Genomic DNA, 22,594 nt, shown 5'->3' with positions numbered 1-22,594 from the left:
TGAGAACTGACAGTTCTGGAAAATCAAGGGGATTATTAAGTCAACCAGCACCCTACACCCTCTCTGTTCCCCAAAGCCATTCTAGGAGCTCTAGCAGGGAAAGGAGAGTTCCCAGTTACTACTAATGCTTCTTGCCCCAGACATCTCTGGGCTCAGTGCTCACGTTCGGAATTTAGGCTGCAAGTTGACTGTGGGGTTTGGCTGAATTAACGCTTCCTGGTATTCAAACCATCCATACAATGAGGCAACAACATTTTCTCCAGCTGAAGCTTCCAAATGAACTGTGGTGTCTTTACTAATAGCACTTTTAAAAGTGCAGGTCCAATCCAGAGTTTGTATTCTCCATCAGCAGCTGGTGTTGTCCCTCTTGTCTATTTTAACCCAGCTTTAATCTTCATTTGTTAATTATTGGTCACATGCTTAATTGGTCCAGATACTGGGCAAAAGGGGGCACCACGTAGACATGGCCCGTTGAAAAAGAAAGCTCCAGTTACCTTCCCAAGAAAAGATGGCTGGAGATGATGGGTAGGACATGAGCAACTGACCTGGACACCTAGTATTCAGCCAACACATTCCCAGTTTTCTTGTAGAGACTTTCTTTTCCTCCATGGGATGAGTGGTTTTTCAGATTTCATCCTTGAAGTGCGAAGACATTCCAGGAAGTCAGTAGAGCTGTAGCCTCTTAAGTAGCTAACAATTCTTTGTTTACCCACTAATGAAAACCAGAGCAAGGATCTAAATATTTTCGTATGTCTATGCTAAGTATTTTTGTCATGCTAAGAACACTTTTCTATACTGAGTATTTTTAGACGTGGACAACTTCAGTTTATTCATGGTTTTTGAGAAGTGTTCAGCTATCCTATCACATGTTTATTGCTTAGGTGTTAGAACTTACGTGGATCCCTTTACATATGAAGATCCCAACCAAGCAGTTCGAGAATTTGCCAAAGAAATCGACGCATCCTGCATTAAGATTGAAAAAGTCATAGGAGTTGGTAAGTATCTGAGTATCTCTCGGATTAGCCTATTTTCATTGTAGATATTAAACATACATATGTGGATTATACAAATTTATATGAACATAGTGTATATACATGTATTTATGTAAATATCGGTATACAAGAAATTTCCTTCATCTATATAAAACATGAACATAGTGCCCAGCATGTAAAAAGTACTCAACAAACGTCTGCTATTCCTCTTTCATCTTGAATGTGTTTCTGGTCCATGGTTGATTCGTTTTTTCTTTCCCAAAGGTGAATTTGGTGAAGTATGCAGTGGGCGTCTCAAAGTGCCTGGCAAGAGAGAGATCTGTGTAGCCATCAAGACCCTGAAAGCCGGTTATACAGACAAACAGAGGAGAGACTTCCTGAGTGAGGCCAGCATCATGGGACAGTTTGACCACCCGAACATAATTCATTTGGAAGGCGTTGTCACCAAATGTACGTGGGTCGCTCCCTTTACAAAGCCAAGTTAGAAGTTACTGGCAAATTAAACACACATTTTCTTTCCAGGGAAATGACAGATGGAGCAGACCCACTGATTGCTAATAGGAGGAAATCAGTGCAGGACAAGTCATTAATCTTATAGTCAGCTCTCAATGGGTCTACGGTTTAGGCTGATTCCCTATTTCCAAGGCAGCTTGTGTGAGATTTTAGGGAAATTAATATTGCAGATTTTCGGTATGCCTCGCCATCTTTCAAACCTTCGCTAGACCAAACTGATTGTCACAGGGTAGGCGCAAGCAGATGGTAAGCAAAATAAAATTTAAGTACTTTTCATATAAACCACAACAAAACCTTGCCACACCTTGTGCTTGAAGCTTCGGCTCCAGATGCAGGGAGTGAATCCTGGAAATCTTTATTATATTGGGGGATTTGCTTGTCTGCTCTGCCTGATTTATGGCTGTTGCTGTTCGGCACCTATTTTACAGTAACACCTGGATGAACCTTCCCTTTTTTAGCCCATTAGCATTCCCCAAGCCTGTGAACCACGCTTCAGTTAAAATACGACACAGCTCAACAGATGCATTTTGTGAAGCAAACCCTGAATACATCTGTAAGGCTGGCTAAGACCAATTTATAAAGCACCACACGGACAGACAGTCCAGCCGAAGCCGTTGTTGAACATGGCTCTGTTCCAGGAGCCTCGGTACCTACTACCTGAGTACAAGTCAAGGATCTTGTAAGCCCCAGGGCTATGTCTCCAGGAAGGCCCGGGTTCCTCCAACTTGATTCAAGGTGCCTACGAAAAGCATCCTCCGTCAGCATGTGCAGAGTGGGCGAAGGGTTGGGGGGTTGGTGTGCAGTGGAGAGGGAAGGGGAGGTTAACAAGTCAGCGTTGGACATGCCGTCTGGGGCAGAGCAGGGAAGTGAGACACAAGAGTTCAGGACCTTTAGGAAGAGAAAATAAGGAGGTTATGAAAAAGCGAGAAGTAGTGTATGTTTATTCAGAGATCTTGAACCGACATCAGAATTCTGGAAGACGTGTTAAAATTTAGCCTTCCTGGACCGCATCCTCAGGTTTGACTGAGCAGTGGGGATGGGGCGGTGAGTTCGCATTTCTGCAGAGCGGGGAGATAAACCAAAGCTGTGGTTCCTAGGACCAGACTTAGAGACCCCTTGGCCCCTTGGCCAGAGAGGTGACCAGAGACGTGCCAGGCAGCTCTACTGCTCAGAGGGCATGTGGTCTGGACTGGTTGCTCAAACCGTCAAGTTTCCTCATCTGTACCATAAAATTAAAAATAGAACTTGCCTCAGCAGGTTTTTTTTTGGATGAAGTAGTTCCCGTATTTAGCATAATGCTTGGCAAATTTAAACAACAACAGAAATCTTCCCTAGGTGTTAAACTGGTATTACTGCGTCCTAAGAAGAACATCTTTCCCCATCTTCAGAGTCCTTCAGAAACGGAACCTTGGTGCTAAGGGTATATAATTTTCTACCTCAGGCGAAGGCTATAATTAGCATAGAATAGCTCAATTTGCTTTTTAAGATTAGTTTTACAGACAGGATATTTTTCTGTTGCCCGTGGCCTTCAGGGCTGCCCAGAGCCCTTCACTACTTTAATTGAAAGATAACATTCTGTTTAAATACTTCTGCAGGTCCATTTTCTCAAAAGGAGGCTCTGTTCAGCTTGGGGTGTTTTTCCTGCTGCAGACAGTGATTTTCATAGCACCTCTGCAGAAGAGAGAAGAAACAGGGGATCTTTGTATTAAAGTCCCACCGCGCCTCTAAAACCCGTAGCTATTACAGTTGTAACTGTTATAAACGACTGGATGCATTTGCATAATGCAGTTGTCACTGAATTAAAATGATTTAAAATTGCCACCAGAGGCATTGTCCCCCCTCCCCCGACGCTGGCCTGCCCTCACTGCACCCCTGCCTGTTGTAGGGGAGGAGCCCTGTCCATCCGTGAGCCCAGCTGAGACCCATTTTATAAGCCCCTCTGCTTATGGAGACCTTCATCTCTATTTCTCTTGGAGAACTCATAAAGATTCTGACAAATGGATACTTTCAATAAACAGAACAAGGAATGCAGAAAAATTGTAAAGATGGTGCCAACCGTCAGAGGAGGGAGGTGTGAGGGTGCAGAGGTGGTGTGGAAGCGTGTGAATTCATTACCAGCAGTTACTTGAGTAACTTTTTAAATTGTCCAGGAGACTATAAATTCTCTCCCCTCCCCTGCCCCCCCCCCAATCTTTTGGATCTTCTACTCTCTTATCCACACCTCCAGAGAGATCTGGTGAAATTGGAGTAGGTGTTAATGCAAGAGAGTCAACCTTTCTCATTAATTGACGAAGTATCTTTTGATTGAAGCGGGTTCATTAAAAGTCCTTTAGATGCATTTGATCTGTCTGTGGCCACAGATGTAGAGGGTAAAGGAGTCGGAAACTAAGAGCTTCCTATGTATTGCATTTTATTGAGAGGAGGACAGAAAAGATGTAGAGACCACTCCTTCCAGCCAAGGGGAGAGACGGGAAATGGTTTTTCTTTGGCCTTTGATCTACACCACACTTTCCAGTTTTTCTGCCAGCTTTTTGTTCATCACTGTAAAGAAAGTCTCCATGGTATTGTTTCCAAAGTTTTACCTTGGAACGCTTTCTTAGGACACCAAACACATAGTGGGGGAAAAAAGGGTAACTTGGACGGCTTTGAAAACTGCTCTTCCTAATTTTTCCCTCTGAGATGAAGACATTTCCCCCTGTCCCCACATCAGAACAGAGTCTTTTCTGGGTGGGAAAGGTATTGGTTTAGAGTAATTACAGGAACTTTGTGGCAGTGACATATCCTAGTCCATTTTCCCTGACTGAATGTCTGAGTCCGAACATTCCACAAGTATAGCAATGAAAGTGAATATTTTTGATTTATCAAACTAGCATTTTATTTTCCTCCCAGGAAATCTTTTATGTTCTCTTTGCTTTTATCTATCCTTTAGTAAAATACGGAGGATTTACGCTCCCCTCCCCACCCCTCCCACAAGTACCATGTAGGAAAAAGGAATTTCAGACCTTGAGCCCATAGCAATTAAGAAACTAAAGAATGGTTATTTCCTAGGTTCCTCAGAAAGAAAACCAAAGTGAAATGAGAGAATTATTTCCCCCCACTTCTCCCAAACCTTAAAATAATTTTGTTCTCTTTGTGGGAATGGGGGGAACAGGTTGGGGGGGGGGCAAGAATGTTCTAATACTGAATTAACCTGCTGTCTCCGGTGAATTAATTTACTGAACCTTTTTCTCTGATTTTTATTGTTTGTTGTTGCTGAGGTTGTCGGTTTAAGGGAGCAAATAGAATTAAGGGGTTTTTTTTCCGGTTGTTTGTTTGTTTGTTTTTTTTAATTATAAAAAGGAAAAGAAAGGATACAGCTCCTGACCCTAGCAAGGCAGGTGGGCAGAGAGGGGAGGGGACAGTTAATATTGTGCATGCTCAAGCTTTGAGATGTGTTTGAGTGATAAGGTATTCAGTGTGGTTACTGCTTCCAGAAACTTGGGTTTCTCTAAATCAGTAGAGAAGTTTCTCTATCCATTGATTGCTTTAGCATCACACAAGTGGCTCTTCTGGGGACAAAATAAATTAATTATCCTAAAGATTTTTTTCGCCTTTACACAGACCTGCCCATTTATCTTCTTCCCCTTTTGCTTGAGAGAGCAATTATCCGTTCATGTGCTCCCTGGATACCAGAGGCCACTTTAGTTAAAGACCTTGTCAACAAGCCACCCAAAGGGTTAACCTTCCAGATGGAATTTAAACCTACCCGTCCTTTTAATATTTCATTCCTAGCTCCCCACAGCTGAGGCATAAGCTTGGCTTGTTTTAATTAAATTAGATCGCTCAAGACAGGTGTCTTGGCAGTAAAATTGTGCACAGCCCATTTTTATCTCATTAACTGCAGTGCTCATCAAGGGTTTGTGTTTTTCTTTCTGAAAACTCTAGGTAAACCAGTAATGATCATAACAGAGTACATGGAGAATGGCTCTTTGGATGCATTCCTCAGGGTACGTGACTACTTTATATTAAACCCAAGAATGTTGGTATTTAGAAGACTCGAACAGACTCCTTGTGTCCATTCTGTTTGGTTGTATTCATGGACTTTTTTAATGGGGCAAGGGAGGAAGAGGAGACATAGAGAATGATGTGATTTTTAAAGGCTATTAAATAATCCATGTTCAATGAAGGTAGTATTAGATTCATTCTTGCGTGGTGGGGCTGTTTGAGCGGTAGATTCATTACAGTTGGATAATTTCCATCTACTACAGGAAGCAAACCCAGCTCCTAGGATGCACTCTAGTAAAGAATAAGTGACTTTGTTCAGAAAGGTCCGGAAATAATGTTGAATTTCATTGCATACTTGATGCAGATATCAAAAAAGGTTCAAGTAATAAATGCCTGGTGAAAATTAATTAGACCTCATGCTAATGAGACGGTTTCTCATTCCTTTCCTGCACAGAAGAACGATGGCAGATTTACTGTCATTCAGCTGGTGGGCATGCTTCGTGGCATCGGGTCTGGGATGAAGTACTTATCTGACATGAGCTACGTGCACAGAGATCTAGCTGCGCGGAATATTCTGGTAAACAGCAACTTGGTCTGCAAAGTGTCCGATTTTGGCATGTCGCGAGTGCTTGAGGACGATCCGGAAGCCGCTTACACCACCAGGGTAAGGAGGATTTACACGACCTCTGGGTTTTGACTCTGATGAAACTGTGCCTCTTTTCTCACTTTGATGTTTAAGCCCTTTGTGATTTTGTAAGTTTCCTCATCATTCAGAGCCTCTTCATGCCCACGCATTCATTTTTAAGCCATGTTTCTGAGGGATTTTGAAACCGCCTCAAGATGTGTGACTACTTGACTGCACACTAGAGCTTTACTTACTGCAGTTTTTACACTTAATTTTTCTTCCCTTCCTCCCTCCTTGCCTCCCTTCTTTCCTACCTTCTTTCCTTCCTTCCTTCCTGTTTTATATTTTCTCTTTGGTTCTTATCTATTATTAAAAACATTTTCTTATTTTAAACGAGACGGAGCAATGTTTCTAGTTGGTTGGCTACTGAATCTGGGAATGTAGATCTACAAGATTTATAAAACATTTATACTATGAGAGAATTTTTAGTGTCTATTGGTCTTCATTTTGCTACTGGTAGATAAGCTGGATTAGGGGACACAGTTTAAGAGTTATCAGGATCCGTTTAATGGCTATGCTATCTTAGCTGGACAAGCTGAATATAAGATAGTAAGGAAATAAACAGAATCATAAAAGTTATTGGCCATTAGGGCTGGCACTGCTGAAATCAATGAGAAGCAGACAGTTAGCCATTTTCTTCCTTCCGTGCTCATTTGGCATTAGCAATCCTAAGCATTGTGTTTTTGTGTGTGTTTGTTTGTTTGTGTGAGTGGTTGTGAGTGGTTGGTTGGTTGGTTATTTTTTTTTCCTTGTAGTTTTCATTTTCTTTGGCTGTAGTTTTGAGTCTACACTACACATATATCCACTTTTGAATTCTGAGTCCATTGAGTTAGGAAAGAATGCATCTTTGTGAATGCCAAAGGTCTTTCTTTTTCCAGTATTTGGAGAGAGGAAAGTGAAAGAAGGCTTCTAGAATGAGCATTTACATAGATAAAACCTTAGCCAAATAGTTAAGGAAGGTAGAAGGCAGCACAAGCATCCTCTGCATAGAACAAATAGAAATGTAACACACTAGGTTTTCAGAGTAAGCGCCAGAAGAATTTTCAGGGTAAGTGCCAGTAAGAATCAGTATAATTTCTAGTACAATTTATTGCCTTGTTTAGTAGCCTTAGTAAAGCAGACTTTGAAATGATGTTCTCTTGAACAGCTTAAGGGTCTGAATTCAGGTTGCATTAATTTCCTTAGGTGGAAACTTAAGAAATTTGAAACTCAATTAAAAATACCTTTCACATAAGTGTAATCAAACAGTAGACATTTGAGGCAAAACAAAACAAGAAAACAGCATTTTAAACTTTTCCTGAGTAATACTCAATTGCTTTAACCATTTTTGCGGGTGTCCTCACCCCACTGAAGACAGTAACAGCTCTGACATCTGGTATTTGGCTTTTGCTGAGAGCCTATGTAATGTATTATCTTCTAAGCATGTTAAACATGTTTCTCATGCTATATAAAAGTAGGATCACAGTGTGGTCATATTTAACTTCCACAGTTCATGATTTCAGAAGTGATACTAAATACTGCCTTTGTGCTGCTAAGTGAGAAAATCCAACAAGAAGTCAACTAGAGTCTCCGTGACACATCCATTGATACACCATGATGACATAAGCATTGTGTAAAACCTGAAATTCTTTTCTTCTACAATATTGCCTGAAAGCAGAGCTCAGGTAATAGGTAGACTTTTAAAAAATAATTAAACAGATTCCTTATTCACTTCCTTGTGACTAGAGAAAATCTATGAGGAGAAGTGTCTCAACCTCGAAGACTAGTTAAAATAAACAAGTCTCTTACTGTTGTTTGGAAAGCTATCTCAGGAATGCTGTTGACCTGCTTCCAAACAGTAACAACATTCAGTGACTGAAATGGCACATCAGTGATGTACTTAGGGAATAACTTACGGCTTGAATGTTCACAGGGTGGCAAGATTCCTATCCGGTGGACCGCGCCAGAAGCAATTGCCTATCGTAAATTCACATCAGCGAGTGATGTATGGAGCTATGGAATCGTTATGTGGGAAGTGATGTCGTATGGAGAGAGACCCTATTGGGATATGTCTAATCAAGACGTGAGTCTTTATGTTCTAAAATATGTCTTCACATTGAGATTCTGGAAGGATCGCATCAGCATGTGATGGAGTGAGGGCTGAGCTTAAAATGATACACGGAATGCAAGATTCTCAACAAAAACGGATGTAGTAATCTAGTTAAACCTTACGGTCATGGATTTCAAGGCCCAGAATTATGTAGGTTAAATGGGATAGTATGGAAGACAGATTCAGTAGATAGTTACATAGGTGGATGGATGAGTGATACTTGATTAATGCTCAAATCCATACTGAAACAAAATTCAACCTTGAATCTTAAGAAAATACAAGGATATACGAAAAACACAAATTTCACATGTGAAAAAATTGACACCAAAGGTTTATTGGAAGAAAACTAGTGAATATTTTAAAACTGGCATAGTTGTAATTAGAGCTTGCCCCTTGAGGACTCTAAAATAAAGCTTCACTAAATGACCCTTTGTAAATTATGCACATCCCTTTAAATGTACCATCTGGACGACTTCGTAAGGGAGTATCCACAATGCCTGCAATTTCAGAAAACCATTCAATAATGACACTAATAAGATTCCAGAGTAATAGAATTTAATTACAAACATCTCCAGTGTGAAAGGGGGAAAAAATACAAAAACAAAAATCTTAAACCAGGGGGTCTTCCCAGAACACTTGTTAGTTATTTATATATGTGAAGTGAAATATTCGCAGAGGATGTTTACAAAGGCATGGTATTCAGTTCACCAATGATAAAAATTACAATTTGGGAGAAAACTCATCTTTTACAAAATGCTTCTCATATGGAATGCCCTCTGCCCATCTGCCTCATCCTGGACCAACAGGAAGTTGCAAAGGCTTGACAATTAAATGAAGAACCAGGTGCACTCAGGAAGTAAGATGCTGGTTACCTTATCGATAAAAGACTTTTCAGAGCAATGGAGAAGCTAATGCACTCCGTGTCTAGTGGGGCAAAAAATTCTCTAACCAGATTAAGAGGAATGATAGTGTTGACATTGTGTTATCTGTAAGTTACAAAGAAAGGTTCATAGCAGATAGGAAGAAAGCCAGTAGCTAGCATAACTGATAGGTAATCGCAGGCTGGAGTGGGGGAAGAGGGGGACAAAACTAGAGAGGTGAGTGGTGTGTAATCTATTGTTTAGTGTGATTGTGTCACAGACCCCTTCCAGGTCCTACCTTATAGCAACATTTGGTTTCAGATTAGAGACTTTCAGAGGGACAGAAACTACCTACAGGAGCAAGTAGTGCATATGTTTACTCATTTAATGATTTGATACTTAAACTTCATTTCAGTTGAGAGTCCTGACCAAATGCTTGTAGGAGTAGGGGATCTAAACGATGCTGTCCATTTTCCTGCCCTAAATATTTTCAGGCCTGTAGTTTTGACAGTTTCTGTATTATATGAAAACAGTTTTTATTGTCTTAAACTTTCAATTGTCTGGCTTTATCCATGAAGAACATCTGAAGCCAAGTCTCTCCCACAAATAATATTGATTAGTCATTCACGCGTATTTGTCTCTGTTGGGTTCTGTGTAGAACAGCGATCAATAGGAAATGTAACTGGGGAATTACTTTCATCAGAATTCATTTGGCATATGGTGAATAGAATCAAAATAGCTATTGAAAATATGGCAAACTTACCAAGTTTTTTTGTTTGTTTTGCTCGTCAGTGCCCCCCCCCCAACAAAACATTCAGCAGCAAACTGAGAAAATATGCTTTGTTAACCCACAAGCCATCTTCCAAGCTGGCAGTGGAGAAGGAGCTAATGAAAGAGTATTAAGCAGTCTGAGGGTTTTAATACAAATTGTGTTACCCTGGCATTAGCCCAATATTGCTCTCATTCTCATCAATTCAATGTGAAATGTTTTCATCAAGTCCAGAGTCAACACCATGCACCTGGAAAGATAAAAGAAAGTCCGAAGATCAAACTGACTTAGTGTAATTGCTAGAAATAAATAGAATAATGTTTCGTAAGATAGCATATAGAAGTCTACACTAGAAGGAGTGGTAAATAGTACTAATACAACAGGATGTTGGCAAAGATACATGGGAGAAAAAAGGATCAGAGGGCTTAATAAATCACAGGATGATTGTTGAACTGTGTGCTAGCTAAGAAGACAATAGTCGTACTGATACATAGAAACTGGACCCAACTGAATTAACTGTTTTCTGTTGAAAGACCAATTTTTGGACAGTAAATAAACCCTACGGGAGGGTGAACACCAATGTGGTCATTGAGATGGCTACAGCTCTCGTATTTCGCTGCAAGTTACATTTCAGAAAATCAGAAAAAAAAAATGATTTTTTTTTTCTACCAAAGTGGTAAAAAAAAAAAATCTGATTTAAAACAAATAAAACTTTAAAAATCTCCAAACAAACAAAAGTATGTCCAGAATTTCATAGGATGCCCATAAATACTGCTGATAAGTAGCCAAGAAGTTATGAAATAATTCCCCCCCTTACATTGGGCGTGAGTTACGTGATTTTACATTCCTGGGATTCACACCCTAAAAGAAGAGGGGCTTAGCAGGATGCCAATAAGAAAAGTACCGTAATACCTGTAAAGACAGATTAGAGAAAGTAGAATGAGAAGAAAGACTGTTGAAGGGTTTGCTTATGTTTTATTAAGCAGGGAGAACTGAGCAGTAAGACAATTACCATCTACCATTAGAGCTTCTTCTCTTCAAAATGGGAATGTCCTCAAAGAAATACGTGTGTTTGTTTTAATTTTCTTTGCTAACACTTTTTTTTTAGATCTCCTTACTAGCACTTTTTATCAGTGTCATTTGACAGCCGGCCGAGATCAAGAATAAGATACCAAATTGGCGTATTGGCATAGTGTGGTCTTCCAAAAGTAAAAATAGTTGGGCATCTAGAGCGTTTGAGGAGAGTGCTATTTTAGAGAGAGGTAGTGTCTTCTGGATTGGGAGGTCTGGAAGGTGGGCTTCTGTATTTGTCCCATGAGCTGTCTGAGCAAGTGGACAGAAGCTTAAAATGATAAAAGGGGCTTCCATCTTGGATGCAACCATTAATGCTTCTTAAGGAAGGTCTTTAACACTAGGTTAGAGTCCCTTTTGCTGAGAGGGTTTAGCTGCTGCTGGATAGCAGAAGGGGGAGTGTCATTGCCATGTGATTTTTCCAGGGCCAGGCCTCCACCAGGTTGTTGATCTGATTATGTTCTAACCACTTGGCAACATTGATGCATCTTCCCTTTAGAATTTCAGACTGACAGTTCCCTGCCCTCTGAGAACACCGTGTAGTAACAGCTGGCTTCCCTGCCCTGTTGCCAGCAATACTCAGTTCCAGCAGTGGCTTCTGTGAAGACATTGGGCCATTCTCATGCTCAAGCTTGCTGGCAGCTGGATGAGCGGGGAACTTGCTGGTCAGGAGGGTGGATCTCTAACAACAGCTTCCCTGGCAGCTTATATATCATTCTTTCGTCTTCGGTAGGTAATTAAAGCCATTGAGGAAGGCTACCGGCTACCCCCTCCCATGGACTGCCCCATTGCACTCCATCAGCTGATGCTAGACTGCTGGCAGAAGGAGCGGAGTGACAGGCCGAAATTCGGGCAGATTGTCAACATGTTGGACAAACTCATCCGCAACCCCAACAGCTTGAAGAGGACGGGGACCGAGAGCTCCAGGTCGGCCATGCTTGCTTAATAGTGATGTATGAAAGGGTACATGAGAGGCGGCAGGCGAGTGCCGGCTGCCTGGGATTCCTGCCTGTTTGTCAGAGGCCACTGCACAGCTCTCTGCGACTAGGGTGGCTGCTTCCTCAGTTAATGAAGTATATATGATAATTTTGTTTACCATGTTGAAGAGCCTAACACCTGTCAGGCCTCCAATAGTCATAAGAAAAACAAATTAAAAAAATAATAATATCAACAAAAACGAACCAGGAGCAAAGAAATAATAAAGGTGCTTCTTTGATGATGCTAGACCTGAGCATTTAGGGAGACACATGATAATGGACTTGGGAAAGACATGCAGGTCACGAGATGCTATGTTCAGGAAAGGGAAAGGAACACTGGGTTAGTAAAAAATGAGCCAAGGACAGCTTTTCCTGCACTGTATTTTTAAGTTGACTTGTAAAGTGTTCTAGGTGCTTAAAGGCTTTAAAGCAAGAAATTCATTTGGTTTCAGCTCTGAAAGTTTCTTTTTTGAGTCTTTTATGAGTAGAAGGAAACAGGACCAAAATAGAAACTGATCAGGTTACAAAGCATGTGGATGAATGTTTGAGAGGGGTTTTAAAAAATGAATAGACTTGAACCCCCTGTGAAGGAGGTAGTTATTTCATTGGAAAGTGCAAAAGGAAGAAGCATTACCAGTCCAGAGAGGACGTAAGGATACTGCAAGTCCATAATTCAACAGGAACTTTTCTACCTGGGGACTGGGCCTCACTAGTGAAAGCTTCAGGATCCCTAGCTACCTGACCCATCCAGAAGGGTATAGATCACCATTGCTATTAAATAAGTAGATAAGCATAAGACAACTGGGCAGCTGCTTCAGGCCTACAAGAAGTGAGGCATTGACTCCCCTCCAAATCTGTACTTCCCCAAGGTTCTTCATGACCCTGAGTTAAAAATAGGAGAACGTTTTCCCCATGATATCCAAGATCTTCCTGTCTTGGAAGATAGACCAGTCTTGGTCAGTGCTATGAGTCTCTCCTCCAGTCTTCTGGAGACTTAGCCAAATGGTTGTGGTATATACTGATTATTACAATGCATGAAGAAAAGAATCTGGAACAGACAGAAGAGGACCCTCTATCCTTTTAAGCTTTCAGATCCCTTAGCACTGGCCACAATCCCAACAGTTTTCATGATCAAGCTCTTCTGAAGTAACACGGGGCTGAATTCACATCTTATTTCTGCCACTTGATAGTCAAGTGACTTAAAAAAAAAAAAAAATCTCCTGGCATTTCTGGGCTATTTCTTGTTCTTCAACTCTCCAAGAGGTGTAGGTGGCCTTTTCTATTCCAAGGTGAACTTCCTTCAGCTTTTGGATCTCCGGCTCCAGATCCCATGCATATTGTCTGAGTGTCTTAAGGCGGGTTCATTGGTACTTGGTGTTTGCTTCTCCTGCTGGCAGAAACTCTTCAATTACCAATATTGCATAATGTGTGCTTTGTACCATTTATGCAGAACAAATTGAGAACAAATTGAGTCATTGGACATACTCTTCTCAATTCTAAATTTTTCTCACTGACAGTACTTCAGTACCTTGGATGCTTATTACTGCTTGCTAATAATGAGATGTAGTATAACATTGCTTGTGATTCAGCACAAAATTGGGCAAATGTCATGGTGTTCCACAAAGAGCACAGAGACTTCCAGAACAAGCTTGAGAGTGACGCCTAGAGTTAATTGATATTGAATGAGTATATTTTTCATCCTTAGGTCATTTTGACCTTGTCAGGTACCTAGAGCCTTCATGTGGCCCTATTAATGCTCTTGGTGTAAAGTTAGAAATGCAAACTATTGGTCTTTGTCTAAAGATAAGTATTACTTGTAAGCATTAACAGTAATGTTAAAATCCTCTGTGCTGTCGTTTGTTATTGGGGGGAAGAATTAAATCCTGATTATTTGTGCCATAAAAATGTATAGAAATTTTACTCAGAAAATTTATTAGAATAATGTACATAAAAGCTCACAAAGACACAAAACTGATAAAACATGTCTTTGGTAAAACCGTTATGTAAGAAAGAAGTAATGCAAATTAAAGTAACAGGTAAAAATTATAAAACAGACAAAGGATTAATTCTGCTGTGTAGAAAATCAAGGCATTATATTGACTTAATTTTCTTTCCATAGGAAAATAATTTTTTTTTGTTAAAATTCAGTAACGATGATATTCTGATTTAGTGTTTCTATTCAAGCAACACAGTCTCAAGATGAAAATTCGGTCAAAATGTTAAGATCAACCACATTCTGTAATTTCTAGGGAAATGGGAGTTGAAGAAAATTTAAACAAGTACCTGTGTCACTGTCAGTATAAAATACCTTGTGAAGGTCTATCCAGTGATTATCAAGTAGTTTGATGTTGAAGATGACTATAATTCTCTTAATAAATGCTTCCATAAATAGATGTTTTGTCAGGTATCAATATCATGACAATGGCAAAATTCCTGCCTTCAGCTGTTGTCACTCTTGACAATGGCCTAACATAAAACACCTGGCCTGAGAAATGCATAAACTAATAAATAAATTAATAAAAAGTGCTTAGAATTCATTGAAATGATTATCTAAGAGGGAATACGAGAAGCACATTCCACAATCCAAGCAGTGATCAAAGTGGCCATTCTTCCTTCCCGTCTTGGCACACGTGCTGGTCAGGCATGGGCTGATTAAAGAGGGCATTAACTCCCTGCTGTCCCAAGTTTGTTTGAATGCACTGAGCCTGCCTGCAAACCTGGCTGGGAGCATGCTGGACTTGAACTCTTGCTGTTTTGTCCGCTTTGTCAAGTCTGGCAAGTTGCAAGCTCTCAAGTTGTCCTTACTCATACTTCGCTAGGGTTTCCATAGATGCTGTCCTGAAGTATGTAATGCTCTGTGCCGGCAGGGACTGCACTCTCCGGCAAAGACTGATCCAGTTTCAGCCACAAGGTCTCCCGCAGTCTTTATCCCAGGCAAGAATATTGAAAGACCTGTATAATCCTTAATGTACAAAGAAGGCCACATAAAACAAATGCAGGAAGTGCAATTAAGAACAGATAAGGTGATGGATACACACTTTTAGCAACTTCGTGAAATTAGGGCCAAAGAAACCCCAAAAACACAAACGAAAAACCTCCTGATGCCATTGAACGATAGGTAGACCCTCTAAAAAGCCTGTCCTTGGCGTTTCAGCACCTATCTTAGGCAGTCTGACTTCTGAATCTTGCCGTCTCACTGAGCATCCTTGTCTGTCTCCGCTCCCTCGTTCCCTTACCAGACCTAACACTGCCTTGTTGGATCCAAGCTCCCCTGAATTCTCTGCCGTGGTGTCAGTGGGCGATTGGCTCCAGGCCATTAAAATGGACCGGTATAAGGATAACTTCACGGCTGCTGGTTATACCACACTAGAGGCTGTAGTGCACATGAACCAGGAGTAAGTACTCAGCGATGTAACACCAAAGGGTAAATCTAGATTTAATAGTATTTTTCTTTTTTTGCTTTGAGCTGCATTATCATCCTCCTCATTAAAAAAAAAAAAAAAAAAAAAAACTGGAATGCCTTTCATTTTGATTGAGTATAATTTTACAGAGCCTCTAAAAGCACCTACATTGTTGCGTTCAGTTGCTTAATTAAACATTTGAATACACCTGCCTTGTTGCGCTGTATGAATTGTGGCTGATTTCAAATGTGTGTCTGCATGAAGCCCAGAAACAAGATTCTCCACTCGTGTAACTTTTCTGGCCCTCTTTTTTTTTTCTCCCCCACCTCCAGGGACCTGGCAAGAATTGGCATCACAGCCGTCACACACCAGAATAAGATTTTGAGCAGTGTCCAGGCGATGAGAACCCAAATGCAGCAGATCCATGGCAGAATGGTTCCTGTCTGAGCCAGTACTGAATAAACTCGAAATTCTTGAAATTAGTTTACCTCATCCATGCACTTTAATTGAAGAACTGCACTTTTTTTACTTCGTCTTCGCCCTCGGAAATTAAGGGAAAAAAAAAACAAAAAAAATCAATACCCGCAGTGTTGCTTGGTGTACAGATCACCGAAACTGTGGGGCTTCGCAGAAATGACAGCCGTCGTTTGAAATTAGACCTGGAACAAATTGTTTCTCAGAAGTACTCCGTCCATCACCAGTTTGTAAAATACATGTACGTATATAAATAGAAACACCACCTCCGAGTTTGATGCCGCAGTTGCTGCTAGACACTCAGCTTCTCCGAGACGTCCTTGATTCTCTCTCCAACGGGAATTACAACTGCAGTATTTTGTTTGTGGCATAAATGACCGTCATCCTGCTTTCACTGGAATGGATACCATGCCCAGGAACATTCTGGAAGGACACAGTTGTAGCTTTTAAGGCTTGGTTCATACCATAGGAAACAACCTAGGTGAAAACCATGTGGCTCATGAGTGTTGCTCCTTCAGTGCTTGGGCCCCCCGTTGGCTTATGATGACATAAGGGGCTGGAAAGAAAAAGAAAGTGGATTTCAAATAATAATAATAATAAATAATAATAAAACCCAAGCACCTCCCCATCACTGGACAGACAAGGTTTGTTTCTTTGGGCCTGAGGCTGTGCCATATAAAGTCGTATTTTGGGACTCTACAAACTTACTGTAACTACCTTATGGATAGCGGACCGTGACAATCTTGAATAGGGAACTTTCACACTTCCCTCCTTTAAAGAAGCAAGCCCAAACCTACAAGGTAAGGCAAAACAAAACCTCAGCACTCTTTCTCCAATGAAAACTTTTTTCTTAACTTGATCTAATTTGAAACGCTGAGCAATAAATATTCTTTCATGTCTGTCATTTAGTTTGGGGTTCTTTCAAGATTTCAGTCCTCTCTTGACAATGGGAGAAGAGACCAGTGTGGAAACCGATACGGCTTCCCTGCTGTTCTGGGAAGACGTGAGTTAGGAACTGTATGATGTCAAGTTTGGAAACATGGCACCTAGAGCCTTGCTTGCTTTGCTTTCTCTCACACAAGGTTTCTCTTGCCCTTTGGTGCCATTTATTCATGCCACAAATACGTGGTATCTTTTGGGTACCAGGTATTCACCTGTAACCTTGGATCATGCCTCACTCTTTGGAGACTTGGCTGCTTGAGAAGTACTGGAAGATCTGTCCATTATTCTCACTCTCTGTCCTGCTTCAGTAACCCCTGCACCAAACAGGGTCAGCCAGGGAAGATTTACCTAGAAGTCAGTAGTGAGACTTAGAATTCACCTTGATGTCTTTGTTATCAGAATGAGACCTCCTGGAACACATGCTGCTGGTCCGTCAAGACCATTAGCCTTAGATGCTTCTGGTTAATCCCAGAATTTTCTTCTTGAAACGTGAACTAAATGGCTTTGTTTATTCCTAGGAAAAAAACGCCTAACTTTTTTGACTGGACAAATTTTAACTTCTTAAACTCTTCCATTTTCACCACTTTTAAACACGAGCTTGGCTGATTTTAATGACCTTCCCCCCTTGGTTATGCTGAAAGCTATTTCTTATAGAGCAAGGCATGTTCAATTTGATGCTGTCAAATCATGACAGTTTAGTAAAAACCTTTTTGCAGCATTGGTTGTAAAAGCTTTTCTGTTCAGAAGGAATATGAAATTCGTTTTGTTTTTTGTTTTTTTTTTTTTTTTTAAACTACTCCAACCATTTTTGTTTTATCACCACTTTTGCCGAACCCTAAGAGTTCTGGATATTCATGTTCAAAGGTGACAGATATATTGGTGGGGTTTTTGTTTGCTGTAAAAACAAAAAAACAAACAAAAAAACTATCTATGTAATTTTTTCCTTCAGGAAAGCTGTGATGTATTTTATTTTCAGTCTCCACGGACCAGTTCGAATAAGGTAGCATGATGACATTATCTTGGAAGTCAAAAGACTGTTTCCTTGCATACATTGAATAATTAGAAGCCTTGCTTTCTTCAAGGCAACAACATAGGATGAGGTATTTTTCTACACACTGAACATACTCGAAGCCGAACATTTCAAAAGAGAGAGTGTGTCAGTTTTAAGATATCCTAACAAGTTAATGCTGGACACTGTGCTGAGGTCCTGGTGTTATTTCTCAGCACACATTTTGGGTACGTGCAGAATAATCGGGCGAGGCTTGAAATCTTACTACATTCAAAGGTTGCCTCCTGGATATTAATTTGAACACATTGTATGAGTTAGAATCCAGGCCAATGGAAAGGCCAAAAAGGGCTTTCTAAGTGCCTAAAATAATATCCAGTAACAGTTGAAGTGAAACTCTACTGCTTCCGTGAAGTTACACATTTTCAAAAAGAAAGGGGAGGACAATAGGAATGTTCCATTGTTTCCCAGGGCATGGAGCCAGGCTCTGGCATCTAGACAGCTATGGATTCTAAAGCCAAATGAGATGTTGACACTGGGAAATTCACTCCATGTTTCTTTATAACTCAGTCCCTCCACCTGCAAATTAGAGATAATGATACTTTAATAATAACACCTTTCCTAACACATGGCGTTGTTACAAGTGTATATGAAATGCTCTTAGGTAGAATGGACTAAACTTCACAGAAGGAAGGTATACTCTTCCTCCAGTGTTTTCCAAGTCTTACTCATCCATCTTTCACTCGCAACCCCAAGTGTTGTATTGTGACATGCCAGAGTGGGGTGAAATGGAGTTCAGTAGTGGGAGCCATGCAGATGAAGCTGCTTTGCCTTGTGTGGATTTATGAGGCTTCGATTTAAACATGTATCTCTACAAGAGGTGGCAGACCTACCTAGTATTCCTTTATCATTTAGCCTTGAAATTCATGACATTGTTATTTTCTAATGGAAAAGGGAGAAATGGACAAGCGAGACCCCCATTGTAATGAAAAGAACTGGATGGTAAAGACACTTTGATGTCTTCCTAATAGATCGTTCCTCATGATACCACATAGACTACATGCCTTGGTCTTTGTTCAAGCAGTTCCCACAAATAAGGAGTTGCCAGAATTCAAAGGAGCAAAGGTTTCTTTTTCTCCACTGCAAAGTATTCTGGAATTAACTAGATACAATCCTTCATATTCCCACACTTCTCACTTCAAACATCCAACCCTTCCAACATATACACTGGTCCCCAAATAGCCTACATCCCATTGGGAACTATTGAAGAAGTGTGTTGGTGAACTCACAGGGGACAGACGTGGTTTGGGGACTCCTTTTTCTCCTCTAAGAATGGAATTTCTAGTAACAAAATAAAATCACGTTCAAAAAGTGGGCATATCCATACGGTGTTGGTTGTACTCCATCCGTTGTAAAGGTCCTACTCATGTCTCCTTATCCTGCATGTAAATACATGCCTGCCTAGTGCAGACCCTGCACATTTGATTATCCCCAGAGAAGATACAGCTGGAAAAGTAGATCTGGGTACTTTTCTTTGGTTTTCCTCATAATTGGCAAAATGAATGATGTTGACAAATGGCTTCCAGAAGGGCTTGGTAGTTAAAAACCTTACCTACATTTAGAATTTTAAATTGCTTAAGAAGTCTTCTCTGTCTGAATATTTTATAAGAAAACTTTATTTCTCTCTAAAGTATTTCCTACAGGACTAAATAATGGTTATTTACCTCAAAGGAACTAAATTTGATCTGTAGCTCACATACATAAACACACATATGTACAAAACAAGCAAATAAAGAATTGGTTTAATAAAACAAGCAAAATTGTCTGTGGAGATAGATTCTGGTCTTAATCCTTTGTTCTCCACCTGAAGTCATCCACTGCTAAACACGGCCATTGTGGTGGGAGATACGGTGTCTGAAGAAATCTTGGTGGTTAGTTGTCACAAACGAAAGAAGAGAAAATTCCTTATTATTGTTCATTTTGATTAGTGAGAGGACAGAAGCCACAGAGACTCCGTTGTGTCATGCTGATCTTGTTCTGTTCTAGACTGATGGGATGGTTGAGACTGGTTGGTTCTTGGTGGGCTCGAGCCCCCTAAACCTTTCCTGCTGCCACACCAGACATCTCTCTGACGCTCCCTTTCTGTGCCTGTTAACATGCAGCGCGTGTAAATCCTTTGCTAGATGCTCTCCTTCATTAGAAGTTACTTTTTAAGAAAAGCATTCAGTGCTTTTTTATCTCTTGGTTTGCATTTTTTCAATCATAGTGTTGAATATTGGCAGATTGTGGTATTTCCAGATTTGTTCCCAAGATACCCAATTTCCCTTTCTGGAAAGGCTGGGTGCTCGTAGCTCAGGCTTTTCCGGTAGTACAATTCGCCTTTCACATCCCTTTACCAACTTGCACAACTCTTCTCTTCTCCTCTTGCATGATTCTTCCAAGTCAGAATTTTCATTTCCACAGAGTGGCTGTTCACACAGTAGCTAAGACTTGGCTATAGGCTCAGACTGTGTGGGTTCCAATCCCAGCTTGACTCCTTCACTATGTAGGACGTGACCCTGAGCAGGTAGCTGAGCTTTCCTATGTTTGACAGCCTTGTCCATTCGATAGGGGTAAGACGGTACCTTCCTCAAGTTGTTACAATTAAGCTATTAACAGCCATTTTTTCTTGTTGCTACTCCAGTTGTCATTTTTCCGAGGAGAGAAGCTAGATCTCCACGCGCTCCCTCCTGAATTACTTCTTACTGAGCCTTACCGACTTTACGTGCTTCTCTTTCTTTCTTGCAATATTGGCTGACAACTGGCTGACAATCTTGGCTGCTGTTTTGTCTCAACTCCTGTTCTTTTCTCTACAGGGAGTAGATTCTGCTATCTTGGCCTCACAGCCCTTCCTGTTGATTACAAAGCCCACAGAAGAAAACAGAACACACCCTCCTCAGTCCCTTCGAAACACGTTTCTTCTGCTTCTGCTCATGCCAGTCCTGGAGCAAAGACACTGATGAAACAACACCCATACCCGAGAAGAATGCATGGATGACGTTGGAATCTCCTTTCCCAGTGAAAGAAACCGCAGCCGGGCAAGGTTCAGCACGGGTCCTCCCGTTGCACTGAGGAATGTACTGTCTCGCAGCACCAGCTCTGCAGAGCCCTTGTTCCTAAACTCCTCGTGGTTTTATTTATATGTATTTCCATATCTCGCTCCTGTACGTCACCGCTGCCTTGGCGCGGCAGCGAGCGACGCAAGGCTACAGGTCGTACCATGGACACCAGGTTCGGTGCCTCCACACAAAGCAAAGCCAGTTCCCATGAGCTGCCTATGATATGCATTGCTGAAGTAACATTTTACCCAGGGTGTGCCATTGCCGTGATATAAATATATTTTTTTCCTAGACTAACTACGAGCTGACTTATCTCTTTTGATGTGTGTACATAGGTGTGAGAGTGCGTGTCCGCGGGTGTATGTGCGTGTGAGTGTAGGACCTCATGCTTAGCACTGCCTGTGAATGTTGTGGAAGGCGACACCCGGTGAGTTTTGGTTTCTCGCCAGTTCAGAGATGAAGAGCCACATGAGTTGGTGGACCCGCACGGGTCCTCTTAGAAAGATAGCCCGGAAATGTTCAGTGTCCTGTATTTAGAAGTGTATTCTGTAGCTGCCACACGAAGCTTAGTAAGTAAGCCTGCAGCTTAGGGTGGAGGCATTTTCACCTTGGCGATGGGGTAACTTGAGAGTGTCCATCCATTCAGGTGACAGCCCATCATCAGAATCACGAATTCCAATTGAGCTTCTCATCGGAATTGCCGGTTTCTTGAGGGAGAGAGAAGGGGGTGGAATTTGCCTGGTAACCCCAAATGGAATAGAGGTAGCCTTTGTTTCCCTGCATAAATGGACTTGTTGAATGCGAACAAAATATATGCAATTCATATACTTCCGGAGGTGAACGTAGACGCGTGTGTCAGCTTTGAGATGATGTGTTCTGGATTAATACTTGGTCTCTCAATGTCACAGAAAAATACATGCCAGTGACTCTTGAGGTTAGCATCGTTGGGATTAAATGTCCTCAAGTGATTTTCGGTTCCCCGTATACAGGAAGAGTTCTACAGTTACCAATATGCAGCTAACTCCGACGGTCCTTAGCCTTCTAGGATCTGAGGTCGGTGTGTGAAGATTCAGTTCCGATAAGACATGTATGCCAAACTTCAGCCAACATACTGCCGTTTTTCATAATCTGAGTGGCTGCCTTGCCTATTCTAAGCTATGCTTGCAGAAACTGTGGCCATTTTCATAAGCTATACCATCAAATCAGGGAAAAAAAATGGGAAAAAAAAAGATTCTGAACCCCATGTTGAGTAAGTAGAGAAAATCATCAGTAAGTATTTATTACATTCTGACAGGGTGTGTGGCATTGTGTTCTCATAGCTATGCCAGAGTGACAAAAGTTAATTCACCCCTTTTTGGGGACTTTAATATATTTTTAAAGGGATGTGCCTATGCATTGATGCCTGAAAAATATGTATAAAGAAATGAGGTTGAATCTCTGAGCTGGTCATCTTTCCCCAGAGATCAGGGCAGGAGGCCAACTTCAGGGACTGTATCTAGCCCCATAAGGGAGTGCTGGCCTAGTGAGTTCAGATGCTCAGTCTTGCTCAGATCTTCCGTTAGGCAGCATTAAGCTGTTCCCCTGCACCAAATCACATAGCTTCACCATGTGTCCACTGGCCCCAAATTATTTTTAACAGTCATGGATGAAATGTTCTGGTGTGTTGAAAAAGTTATTTTCAAGACAGGTTGTGCTCACTAAATTGCTGGTATGTGTGTTTTGAGAACTCTTGT

General features: G+C 41.1%; 1 protein-coding gene across 2 annotated transcripts in view; it reads left to right on the top strand.

Annotated features, from left to right (window-relative positions):
* EPHA4 (EPH receptor A4) overlaps positions 1 to 22,090 on the top strand; it is a 142,286-nt gene extending 120,196 nt beyond the window's left edge. The window contains exons 10-18 of one of the 2 annotated variants that reach the window (XM_032354942.1): positions 882 to 995; positions 1,257 to 1,442; positions 5,430 to 5,491; positions 5,944 to 6,153; positions 8,087 to 8,236; positions 11,697 to 11,890; positions 15,180 to 15,335; positions 15,674 to 16,615; positions 20,619 to 22,090. In XM_032354942.1, coding sequence (XP_032210833.1) covers positions 882 to 995; positions 1,257 to 1,442; positions 5,430 to 5,491; positions 5,944 to 6,153; positions 8,087 to 8,236; positions 11,697 to 11,890; positions 15,180 to 15,335; positions 15,674 to 15,788 — 1,187 coding nt within the window. In that variant the 3' untranslated portion in view covers positions 15,789 to 16,615; positions 20,619 to 22,090. Of the gene's footprint in view, positions 1 to 881; positions 996 to 1,256; positions 1,443 to 5,429; positions 5,492 to 5,943; positions 6,154 to 8,086; positions 8,237 to 11,696; positions 11,891 to 15,179; positions 15,365 to 15,673; positions 16,616 to 20,618 lie in introns of those variants that run through there. The other variant, XM_032354943.1, reaches the window with a different exon arrangement.
* The last annotated feature ends 504 nt before the right edge of the window (positions 22,091 to 22,594 follow it).

Source organism: Mustela erminea, chromosome 8 (assembly GCF_009829155.1).
Source record: "Mustela erminea isolate mMusErm1 chromosome 8, mMusErm1.Pri, whole genome shotgun sequence".
NCBI lineage: Eukaryota > Metazoa > Chordata > Mammalia > Carnivora > Mustelidae > Mustela > Mustela erminea.
This window is presented reverse-complemented; position numbering and strand designations above follow the sequence as displayed.